The following is a 12,654-nucleotide window of genomic DNA, read 5'->3' as shown; positions in this document are numbered from 1 at the left end:
ACCCATAGTGAACTTATATACAAAATGAATTCCCTTCTCTTCCCAATTTAAAAAAAATCCAGGAAGGTGGGTGGACAGATGGATTGATTTTTATCAGAATATTATTATTTGCTTCTCAAGATAAATATTAACCAGTGTGTTAGTTTTAATATAATGTGCTCTAGAACTCAGTCTGCACGTACATAGATGGTTCTCTTGTCTTCGATATGAAAAAATCTGCATTTTTCACTCATGCTAGTTCAAATTCTGGTTGTTAGTATTAGGTAATTAAGATATTTGCTCTTCTGCTTAAGGAAGACTTTATGAAAGGGACATGCTATCTTTTCCTGTGTGTGGAAACTGATATGTAATTTACAGCTTTCCCTCAATCTACAGTGAAGTTTTGCATCTAATAAATAGTTTCATAACTAATGTACCATTTTTCTTTCTCTAGACACTTCAGCTGCTGACTTCAATTTATCCTCTTTGCAAGGTAAATTTTACAGAGCTGAATAGTGAAATAAGAGTGCATATGTAAACTCTAGTTGAGAGTTGTAGTTCAATGATATTTCCATTTATTGACTGAAAGGTTAACAAGGAAAATTTGTTCCTCTTTGTTTCTGAGGACAGGACAAGGAGTGGGCTTAAAGTGCAGCAGGGGAGGTTTAGATTGGACATTAGGAAAAAATTCCTAACTGTCAGGGTGGTCAAATATTGGAATAAATTGCCAAGGGAGGTGGTGGAATCTCCCTCTCTGGAGATATTTAAGAACAGGTTAGATAGACATCTGTCAGGGATGGTGTAGGTGGAGCTTGGTCCTGCCTTGAGGGCGGGGGGCTGGACTCGATGACCTCTTGAGGTCCCTTCCAGTCCTATTATTCTATGATTCTAAGTACCTTCATGTCCTATAATATGAGACTTGCACGAGGTATTATTACCAAAGTTGGTACACTGCCTATCATACAATACATTTTACTTCAGGGTAGCTCTTTGATCAATGCAAAAGGATGTTCTTTATGAGCTGCTGTAGTACTGAATGATCAAAACATTTTTACTAAAAGGTTAATTCTGGAACCCTGATGTGAGTAGAGGCATACAATGGTTAGTTCTTCTAGTGATTTACATGTGACTGCTTGGCTAAATCAGATGGTAAATAAAGTTTCCCCATGATTAAGGAAAATTAATCCATAACTAGGAAATGTTTGAATTCAATGATTTCCAGGCTGAAAAGTTCCCCACCAACAATGTTTACTTCAAAAAAGGCAGAATATCTAAGCAGCTTGCTTTGCTTCTCTCCTTACAAAAGATAAACCAAGAGTTGTAAGTTTTCCACATAGATTTTTCTAAGCAAGCATTTTTAATGTGTCCTTAAATTAAAAGGCTCCTCAGCCATCATATGGAGGGGTCCGGGTCTGAGCCGTCTGGGTGATTACTTGGGGGGGGGGGGGGGGGGGAGAGGCAGCAGGAGTAAGACTCACTCCCACACTCAGAGCAGTGGTGAGATCCAGAGCAGCCTAGTAGCCTACTCCACTCTGCTGCCCTCACCCAGTCCACTGTGTAATCACTTTATATCAAGTTTTAATTTGGATTTCTGGATGCATGATTTAGCACACATTGTATTCATGAGACTTTACTCTCCTGGCATATGAGCACTATACATTACATCTGTGTTTCATAAACCATGCCTTTACTTGTGATCTGCAGAATGACAATGCTATGAATTGAGAGGGACTGGATAGTTAAAAGGGGACATGATGTATAGGAGAGAATCTTTCTCCAAAACACAAAGAAATACAGATTGAAAGAGGTGCCTTGCATTCTCCTCCCGCTTTATGCACTCAGAGTTATCCCATGTGTATGTGACATGGGTTGTCAATATTTGTGCACTTAAAACATTTAGTTTTTCTACAGGCCATGTGACATTTTCAAGCATAACCAGTTACAGGCAGTCCCCGAGTTACGCGGATCTGACTTACAGCTGGGCTGTCAGCTGACCGCGTGCTCCGCAGCTTTGCTCTGCTTTGCTCCCCGTCCCCCTGGTCTGCAGACCAGGGGGACGGGGAGCAAAGCAGAGCAAAGCCGCGGAGCCTGGGGTTCTTAAGTTGAATCTGTATATAAGTCAGAACTGGCATCCAGATTCAGCCGCTGTTGAAACTGATCAGTTTCAGCAGCGGCTGAATCTGGATGCCAGTTCCGACTTAAGAACAAAACTACAGTCCCTATCTTGTACGTAACCCGGGGACTGCCTGTACTTTGTAGAATCCTGATTGAGTGAAACCACTGCTGCCAGGTTTAGCAAGAACTTGGTGTCTTTTTTGCCATGACTTATACCTAGTTTTTTATGTGCTCCTCATATTGAGGTGTCATCACACTACCATTGTCACATCTTCATTTAGGCGTATGTCCATGGATTTGTGTGATAATGACATGCTAAATTAAAAACACTACATTCATAGTACATTTATTTTTCTTCCGTTCAGGAACCTGAATCTTGGCAGTTTATGTGGAAGTCTAAAATTTTAATTTAAACTAAAATCTTGTTGAACACGATTGACTGTTTAGTGTAATGTTAATATAAGAGTACTTTTCACATACTGTGGCAAGTAGTAAAATTTATGCTAACCTATGATGGCTTCAGGAGAAGAATTAATGCAAAAAGCATGGTAATATCAAGAAGCTTGTTCAAATTGTACTTTCAAAAGACTACTGATACAGGATTTTTTTTACTACACAGTCCCTTACCAGCCTGTTAGGATATACCAAACATAACATGTATGCAACAAATACTAGAATTATTTTCCATTTTAGATTCCTGCCACATGTCTCAAAACCTAAGTACTTTGAAGGAGAAAGAAAATAAAGGATTTTTCAGCTTTTTTCAGCGAAGCAAGAAGAAACGAGAACAAGTAAGATGACATTTTGCTTTAAAAATGACGAAATATATTCACAGGACAATCAGATTTTGCTGGTTCATATGCTCTCAAAATATTTTATCTTTTTCCCTCTCCTTTTTAAGACTGCCAGTGCCCCAGCCACTCCTGTGATGAGCAAGGCCAGGCCAACTTTTATCAACCGATCTAACACCATTTCCAAGCAATATGACTCCAACACATTGCCATCTGAAATGCCAAAGAAGCGGAGAGCACCCTTGCCTCCAATGCCTTCATCTCAAAGTGTCCCACAGGATCTTGCACATGCCCAAGTCAGACCCACATCATCCTGTATAGTGAAATCAAGGAGTGTTGATGAAAATGAACAGGTGAGATATTAAACTTTTCTTCTCCACCTCCTCACCCACTTCATTTTCATTGATTGAGAATATCTACTGCAGTGGTATTTCTGGTGGGGTTTGAAACAAAATTAGTTACATTATATAAGCAAAAAGTCCTATTTTCTGAGCATGTAGTAGTGAAACAAGAAATATTTCACACTGTTTGATTTGAAGAATGCATGTTTAGCAGTTGGATAAAAGCCAGATAGCGAAGATTCATATAATTATTTTTAAGGCTCTGATTTTTTTTCTAAAGACACACAGATTGCTTATTTTTAAAGTCACTGGCACTGCACAAATGCTTAAGGAAAACACTATTTTGTAACAAGTAAGTTTTCATTTGATAGGAGTTCCCAGTCGCAACTTGTTCCATTGTGCTAATAGCTTACATACTTGCACACATTATGGTAAACAGTAATATGTCCATTACTACACAGGGGATTGGGGTTTTGTCATTGTTAAATGGTCTCACTTAGTTCTTTCTAGTAAAATGCAGTTTAGTGTGGTGTTCAAAAAAGTCTTCTAGTCTAAACTATTAAAAACAAATCGCACTTGTGGGAATTACATTTACTTTCTGAGTGCACAAAGATGTTGAACTTAATAAAATTGTTTGCTTGTATAGTAACACGTTTGAATTAAGTTATGAGGCGCTTGAACTTATTCCAACAAGTTTTGGGGAAAAATTAATTCATTGGGTAATATCTTGGTAAAGCACAGATTGTCAGTTGTGAATTCCAATTAAAGATCAAGGATAAAAGTGTCAATGTAAATTGACACTGCATATTTGTATGTTGCACTGTGCTTTGAATAAGGAGTAAAAGGCATTATTTTTAAATAAATTAGACTACTGGCATGCCAGACAGATAAAAATGAAATACTGAATGAAAAATAGGCTTGAGAGATGAATTGGTGCTATTCCCATAAACAAAAATTCTCAAATGAGCCATTTAGTCTAATTTATTCTTTACACAATACTCTTCATTTATAGTTAACATGAAAAAAACCACAAGAGAGCGCTGTCTAACAGAAGTTCTAAATTTTGGCCTGTATTTGGCTAAGAAGCTTTGTCATTTGAAGAGAAGAAAAATATTTTTCTTCTTTCAAGTGTAAAATTAAGTTTGTCTTGATCTGTTTCATGTCTCTTCGCTGTAACAATGAAGGGAAAACTATGTGCTACTCCACTTTCTGATCATATTTGCGAACAGTGCTGGTATTCAATAAAACATTTCTGTAGCATCTGGGGAAGAGTTCAAGGAGAAGAAATTCTGTGACATAAGAGAGAGTTTGCTTTAAAATTAGTAAGTCCTGGGGCATTGATTGTGACTATTATAATTTATTTGTATTGGCACCTACAAGATATAAACTTAGAGTTGGCTCCTTTGAACTAGTCCTTTGAACTAGTTCTTTACAAATATACAGTAAGAAACAGTCCTCCCCTAAAGAATTTTCAGTCTGAATGGAAAAGACAAGCCAAGGCCTCTGGATCTTAACAATCTCACAAGCAGTGTTTGTTGGTCCATATTTGTGTCCTTATTCTTTGTGCTCTGTACCAAGGATATGAGACAGTACAGATGAACTGCCTCTCCAGCTCCTTCCTCTACCGTTGCATAGCCTGTATGAAACCTCTAGTGCCAGAACTGATACCATTGAAATACTTAGAGATGGAGGTCACCAGTTTTAACTGTACATAGTGTTCATACCATTTTTTCTCTCTAGTTAGTTATTAAAAATGTTCCTCCAGGGAGTCTCCCTGCCCTTGGTACAGGTTTAACTTTAGATTATGATTAGGTTAATGAGACTTTTTTTTTAATAGCTTTGTCTCCTGTCCCTGCTTTTTTTCCCAAGCTGTGATGGCCAGTATCAGCCTCTCTGAGGCAATAAAGGCAACGGAGTATTTGCCATTCCTTTCCTAGGCTAATTTGACAGACGCATGAACTTTAGCTTAGGAAATAACTCAAGGAGTTTTAATGAGATCCCAAAGAGACCTGGGATACAGTACTAGTCTGCATATCACCCAGCAGTGTTGAGATGTAGGCCTCCTGGCACCATGATGTTTGATTCAGGAGTGGGATGGAGCAGAACTGAAGACCTTTCACTGCTGGCTTTCATAAGAACAAGAGACAGTTTCGTACAGGTAAAAGTGTATCTCCCTCTAACTCTACTTTGAAGAGGGGAAATCCTTCTCCTGTCTGACAAGTCTTTGGACCCAAGCCCTAAGGATGTAAGGCCTCCTAAGTCTCATAGCTATGATAGTTCATGAGAGCAGGACTTCCTCAGAACTCATGCTATATTAACAAGGCATAGCTGGTGGCACTGATCAAAATGAAGCACTGGAATCTGAAGGAGCAGTACTGACAAGAGTCTCATTTAGTGTCACCCCATACGGTCGTGTAGGGCACTGAACCTCACCAAGACACTTCCTCCATGGATACCAGAGGTGTAATGTGTTATGGCTGCTGAGGAGAGCATTGATTTATGACTCCCTGAAGGATCTTGTCATCTTCCTAGATCAGCAATCTAGGAAACAACTCTGTCGTCAGGCTGATTCTCACAAGGGAGAGCCTGATCCCGGTTGAATATGGGAGCCCTGAGAAGTCTATCCCCTATCCAATCAGCAGTGGTAACCAGACTTCAGCACAGATTGTGCTGGCCATGGAGCTGAGCCTAATCTTTTCCTCATCAGAGGAGTCAGGATGCTAGGAGAACTGTAAGTCATATCCACAAACAGTCCAGACTGGCTTCATTCCATCACCCTGAGATGTGCATTAGCATTTTACGGGCAAAAAATAAAGTCTATCAAAAAGTCACTTCGATTGTTCACTCGTTCCACTCTAGTGTCAAATAGACAGGCTGTTACCCACATTAATTTATCTATCCCTTCCTTTACCTAGTTTCTAGGGCTCAGGGTAAAACTTCCTGCAGGTTTGCAGGATCTTTAGCCACTGAAAGAGCTTCACACAGTAACATACTTCTTCTCTATTTATTGACAATTCCCAAGCAAGCAGAATACACATGCTAAGCATACAATGTCATGCTCACCGATCCTGATACAAGCAGGCAGACGTCCCCTGTTGGCCAAGCAAGGTCAGCCTCTCTGAGTCTTAGCTCCTGCACGTCACGGTTGTGCAGAAGAATCCTCTGGTCTTAGGCTGTGTCTTGGAGGTGGGTGGTTCTTCTTGGTGTTCCTTTCACTTCTTGTTTCCCTTTTGCTCTAGTAGCTGGTCTCCATCTTGGACCCCAGTTGATATAGTGAAATGGTATACAGCTGTGAGGCTACAGTATCCACTGCAGCTGGCAAGCAGGGAGGTGAAGAAAGCAAACTCACCCCCTCGTGAGCTGTGGAGCTAATGGTGGAGGAGTGCTGCCACTGTGGTATAAGTAGCGCTCCCTCGGTTGGTCATGTGAGGCAGGGAGCAGGTTGGGCTGCACAGGGCTTGGCCAGGCAGGGTGGGCTTTCATGATTTGCGAGCGGACACCGCCCCCTCTTTTTCCCAGCGGCAGGTTGGGCTGTGCTATACCTGGCAGTGGTGAGAGGAGGCGACACTGGGACTGAGGACCCTGCACACGAAGGAGGCAGGTAGTACCTATTGGGGCTTTGCACCAAAGTTGTCTCTAAGCTGCACGGCTGAGGCCTGCACAGAGGTTCAAAGCTCCCCAGGCAGGCAGAGAGATCAGCTGATCCCTGGGGGCAGGCCTCTGTTAAGGGCAGCTAAATGCTGCCTGTGGCATGTTTGAAATGGAAGACAATCAGCAGATAAGCAGGAAGTGAATGGCTGGAATTATTAATTGGCTGGGAGGAAAGTCCTGTCAGAGGATGGAGAGAGGCAGAAACCCAGCAGTCTTTTCAGTCCTCCTGAGCTGGGCAGTGGGAGGTAAGGAACTGACTGCATGGGTAGGTTGGGGGAAAGAGGGAGTGGTTGACTGATCTGTGCAGTGAGGTAGAGTCAGGGAGCAGTTTGTTTAGGGTGTCTGACTCACTGCTGTCCTCTGTTAGGCTGGTTTGGAGGGGTGGGGGAAAGTCTGGCCCACCCTCCCCATTCCCCTACTCTCCATCACTTGCTGTCCCCAGCCCTTACTCACTCTCATTGGGTTGAGACACGATGGGTGGGAATGAGGGATTTGGGTGTGGGAAGGGGTGAGAGGTGCAAGCTCTGGGAGGGAATTTGCATGGAGAAGAAGATGTTTGCTCCAGTCTGGAGAGTGTTGGGTGAGGTGGAGGGTTGGGGTGCTGAGCAAGCTGCAGACTTGTGGATATTGGGGTGCAGGAGTTTGGGCTGGAGTGTATGAGAGGCCCAGGGCACCAGTTTGTGGTGTGTGGGTGGTGCAGGAGTTTGGGGACATGGGAGACTTTGGGCAGGGGGTTCAGGTGTATGATGGGCTCAGGGTTGGGGTGTGTGGGGTGCAGTGGGATTTATGATGCTGCAGCCAGTTGGGAGCTTGCTGGCCAGGCTTCATTTTTATATAAAATATTATGTCCAACACACAATGTTTCAACATTCTTTATTTATGGGAGGGCAGGGAACATTTTTTTGGTGCAGGTGGGCCACTGACCCACAGAAAAATCAGTCAGGGACCACACTAGTGAGATGCAAAAAAAAGTCCCAAAACCCCCAACCCTCACTGAGACCCCAACTGATACATCTCCCTCCTGTGGTGCTGCCATCCCATGTTGCCAGTGAGTGGGTATGGGATGGGGGTGCAGAATCTGAGTGGGAAGTAGGGTACAGGAGCAAGCTGGGGGTAGGTGTCTGGCTGGGAGGGGGCAGGGTACTGTTGGGTGTCTGCCCAACGGAGAGGAAGTAGGAGCAGAGTGCTAAGGCAACTCAGCCAGTATCTGGGGGTCTCCAGGGATGAGTGTATCATGGGAAGGATCTATAGGCAGGGTTGGAAGAAGTGCACGTGCAACTTTGAGAAATCCAGCCTCTCCGGATACTCCACTGCTATCTTAAGCCCCTCCTCCAACCAACCCTTCCTTCCTGGTGAATAGGAGAAGGAAGGTAAGGCAAGAAAGCATGTGCATTGCTGTGGAGAGAGGAGGAACAGTGTGCACACTTCCTGGGAAGTTGGATCTGGTGTGGAACCATGGGACTTTTCCCTCCAACAGGATGCTGGTTTTGACTCTGATGTTGTGAAAGGTGGGTAGGCTGTAGCACTAGCACAGGTTCTGTGTTGCGGCTGGGGAACAAGAGCAAGGTGGGGCTGGGAATGCTGCATCAAGAATGACAGGCAGTGCCTCCATGATCAACCACTTGATAGCAATTGACCCATGCTTCCCCCCCCCCCACTCCTTGCTGCCTCAGTATCAGAGGCAGCAAGTGGAGCAGGCGGGAGCTGGGTTTTAAGCTGGCTCTCTGAGTGGGCCGGCTCCCACAGAGTCTACTGTTCCCCCTCTCTCGCTGCCTCCCAGAGGCAGCAGCGCGGGAGAGGGGAGAACAGGCATGATTCAGTGCTAGGTGGAAGGGGTGTGGGGGAGAGCCAGCTTAAAAGCTGGCACCCCACAAGCACTGGCTTCTGTGGCGCTACCTGTCCTCTGCAGCTGCCTCTGATGGAGGCAGCAGTGTGGAGGTGGGGGGACAGGCAAGAGCTGGTACTGAGAATATTAGCTCATGTGGAGTTGCCTACTCCCCTGTTCCTCTTCTCTCCTCCCTCCCCTCTGTACTGCTACCTCTATATCCGAGGCAGCAGTGGAAGCAGGCTGGAGTCCGTGCTCATGGGGCGCTGGCTTAAAACCTGGCTCCCCCACAAGCACCGGCTCCCATCTGCCCCTATACATGTAAACGTTGTTTCTTGTCTTCCTATTGCTAGACATGGAGGGCAATTGATTATGGTCCTCTTTTTGTGACTGACATTTAGTTAGGTTTGTCTTGGTATCCCCTATCCTGTCCTCAGGGCAACCTTGTGCTGTTTCATGTGACTAAGTGGCAATGTCCTAATGTATCAGTAATTACATCCTGTTAGGATGCCCTTTAATAGCAGCCAACAGTGTCACACGCAAATAGGGTGTCCTACACATACTAAAACTTGGCACCGTATTTTTCCCTAAAGGTATTAATTCTGTCTTTTTAAAAATATTTGTCAAATAAAAATTACACATGTATAGCACTGACCAATTTATTTTGAAGTTGGTGTTAAATCCTATTTTTTTTTTTTTTTGAACAAATGTCAGCTTACTTTAAGACACAATTGGTGTTGAGAAGTAGCTTGATAAATGAACAGTATCCTACTCCATGGATATTGACAAGGTCAAGAATTCTGCTGTCAATGTGTTTCTGAATTATGGAGGGATCATCCGTAAAAGAGATTTGTGAGTCTGTTTATGCCAGTTTTTCTCCTTTGTATTCTACGTCATGAAGTGGACTGCTTAATAGAGGCACAAACAAAAGTCCTTTGAAGTTGACCCCCAGGTCTGGCTTCAATGTAGATTCTACTACCATAAAATGAATGTCATTGCTGGATTTTATTATGCTGTCAAATAGACAAGTAACAGTGATCAAAATTGCTGCTGGAATGGACATCTGTGACCAGGGATAAAACATATTTCTTTATCACCGGGATCCTGAAAGTAATCACTCTGAGATGTGGAAATACAAGGTTACTTCAATATGAAGGCTAATAGCTGTTACAATGACAGGCAAAATTATGGCAACTATCTTTTCAGTTTTATCACTAGTTCAGCATCTCAAAAATTCGATTTTTTTAATGCATACTGGAGTACCATAGCAACATATTGTATAAACTAAGTTCCCATCAGATACCCTATGCCTTTGTATTTTGATACTTCCATGTTGAGTGAACACTGGCAAAGAGCTAAATCCCTATTTGTGTTAGAATATTTAAGGTGTGGTGGTTGTAGTTCTGTATTTGTAATAGTTTACAATATATTTAGGAACATACCCCATCAGTTTTCTGAAACAGTATTTTTTTTGTGTTTTGTTTTTTGTTTTTTGTTTTTTTTTTTTTTTTTTAGAGCATGAGATGTTCCAGGTTACTTTGTTCATAAAATCTGAGACAACTGATTTTGTTTACTGTTAATGTTGCAATTCATTTTTCAACATCCAGCACTCTACAAGACAGATTCCCCTCACTTTACCCTCTGCCATTTTCTAATTCTTTCCCCCACTTGGGAATTGTATAAAAGCATTGCCCAGAAAAACTTAATATGTTTTTGGCTAATAGTGGATGGAAGATTCTCTGCTTTCTCGGGTATAAATTATAAATACCACTTTTGGAGTACAATAATATTTTTCTTGACATATCTTTGAATACTTCAATTCTTCTGATTTTTTTCCCCCACCACCACCTTTAGGGGCAGTCAAAACTAGGAATCGTGAGAACAGGTTCTCTGCAGCTCAGTGGCACATCATCTGTTAATTCCTCTATGAGAAGGACTAAACGCAAAGCTCCTTCCCCACCCTCGAGAAGACCACAAAACCAAAGTGACAACAGTAAAAGAACTGGTAACCTTTTTACTTTTTAATAAGGCAGAAATGGAAGGGTGGTAAGACTGTACCTACTCCAGATGACTGTACCTTGGTGGCTTAACTCTAGACCTGTCAAACACATTTCAACAGAGATGAAAACAGAACAGTATTAGAGGGAAATGTTGTGTATCAAACTTCAGTTCTATTTCAAGGTCCATAATATTGTAATAGTTGAAATGCACGAAGGGGTGTGTGTGGTGCTGGTTTGGGTTTCTTTCTTTTTTGTTTGTTTTTTTGTTTCTGTGTTGTATGTGGGGGCGTGTGCCATGGAATTGACAGTATTGTAAGTGTGGTTGTAACAAGCTTCAGCCACCAACATGAAAGCATTTCATTCCTTAGAAACACATTAATTGGTAAGGTCAAACTTAGAAATTTTGTTTCAGCTTTATATCTGTGTAAAAGATATAAAGGATTGTATCTTAAAATGAAGTCTGTTTGTCAATATGGTCTTTCATTTGTTTTAGCATCAGAGTCTGCAGAATCAATCCCTACTGTACAAAGTATTGTGGAAGAAAGAGACACAGAAGTACGATTTCCAACAGGTAGGTCTTCTCAGATATTATTAAAACCTAGTAGAGAGTGGTCATAATAAAAGCATGCTAGTAAAGAGAAATTGTAAAAGGGGTGGGTGGGTGTGTGCGGATATCAGGCCCATCAATGTATTTGTCTTACACCTATCCTTTAATTGGTATCCCCTGAAAAATCCCGTGGTTGTTTTCCTCCCTCCCCTCCCCTCCTCTCCCTTCCCCACACACACATCTGTCCTTTAAGTAATGATGCGGCTTTATAAAGTACAAATAAGATCTTTTACAAATCATGGACTAGATCATTTAGATAGTGCCTCTATGTTTGAACTTAAATATTTGAAGTTCAGGTAACTTGGACTCAGGTAATGGCCAAAACGTTATCCATGAGGATGGGACAAAGTATTCTAGGAAAGTGAAGGTGGAAAAAGGTATTTTTTGATAGTCACTTCCTAGAAATTTAGAGTTTGAGTGTTCCAAAGTCACAATGTAATGATCACTTCATGGGTTCTATTTTTGTTTCTGAAATAATTAGTTTGTATGTGTTTGTGCTTCTGTTAGCTATTCATTACAATGGAATTTATAAGGTTTAAAATATGGTAACATTTCCATTATAAACTACTATTTTCAGAGTTTTATTTTTCTCTGAAAATCCCACTCTGGACTGAAAAAATGCTTTAAAGGGTCACACCTCCTAGAAAAGAAATTTTAGAAGAATGACTTTTTCCCTTCTAAAATGAGAAAAATGTGTCTTCCTCTCCATAATGGTTTTAGTATTGTTGTTTAAGAAAGAAGAATAAATTAACATGTAATAGAGGTATTTAACAATTGTATGTTTACTACAATTAAAAAAAATTAATTCACGAGTAGTAATCTTACAGACATGATACACAGGAAACTCTCCAAGGTACCCGAGATCCATTAAGCCAGTAGGCATAGACTAGAGTGATAGACAATAATGGGTGAACGATAGTCTGTAATTCTCTATCTCTGATGCTTTGGAGATTAATAGTTCAAAAAGAGATGTTTGACCAAGGGTGGACAAGAGGTGGCTAGTAGGCCAGATCTGGCCCACAGCCACTTCTCCAGCACCTTTACTGCACAGAGCTGCTGCTTCAAAATCTGGCACTCCATGCTCTGCATGCTGGGGAGGGATGGGGAGGCTTCCCCCCTAGCAAATTCCCTTAGCTCCCATTGGCTAGTTTCCGGCCAATAGGAGCTAAGAATTTTTTGCTGGCCGCAGCGGCAGCGAACAAAGCCTCCTCACTCTCCCCTCCCTGTGCTGGAGCAGAGCCAAGTGAAGCAGCTAGCTCAGTAAACAAGGCAATGGCAGCAGGCAAAGCCTCACTCTCCCCTCCCCATGCTGGAGCAGAGCCAAGTGGAACAGCTAGCCCAGTAG

The 12,654-nt window shown here is 42.2% G+C and overlaps 1 protein-coding gene across 4 annotated transcripts in view; it reads left to right on the top strand.

The window, feature by feature from the left end:
- The window catches only part of COBLL1 (cordon-bleu WH2 repeat protein like 1), a 120,692-nt gene that overhangs the window by 85,295 nt on the left and 22,743 nt on the right, over window positions 1–12,654 (top strand). For all 4 annotated transcript variants that reach the window (XM_075933515.1, XM_014580739.3, XM_014580740.3 and 1 more), the window contains 5 exons: window positions 434–472; window positions 2,788–2,885; window positions 2,996–3,238; window positions 10,557–10,707; window positions 11,196–11,273. In XM_075933515.1, coding sequence (XP_075789630.1) covers window positions 434–472; window positions 2,788–2,885; window positions 2,996–3,238; window positions 10,557–10,707; window positions 11,196–11,273 — 609 coding nt within the window. The remainder of the gene's footprint in view (window positions 1–433; window positions 473–2,787; window positions 2,886–2,995; window positions 3,239–10,556; window positions 10,708–11,195; window positions 11,274–12,654) is intronic.

The sequence above is a fragment of the Pelodiscus sinensis genome, chromosome 7, assembly GCF_049634645.1.
Source record: "Pelodiscus sinensis isolate JC-2024 chromosome 7, ASM4963464v1, whole genome shotgun sequence".
Lineage (NCBI taxonomy): Eukaryota > Metazoa > Chordata > Testudines > Trionychidae > Pelodiscus > Pelodiscus sinensis.
This window is presented reverse-complemented; position numbering and strand designations above follow the sequence as displayed.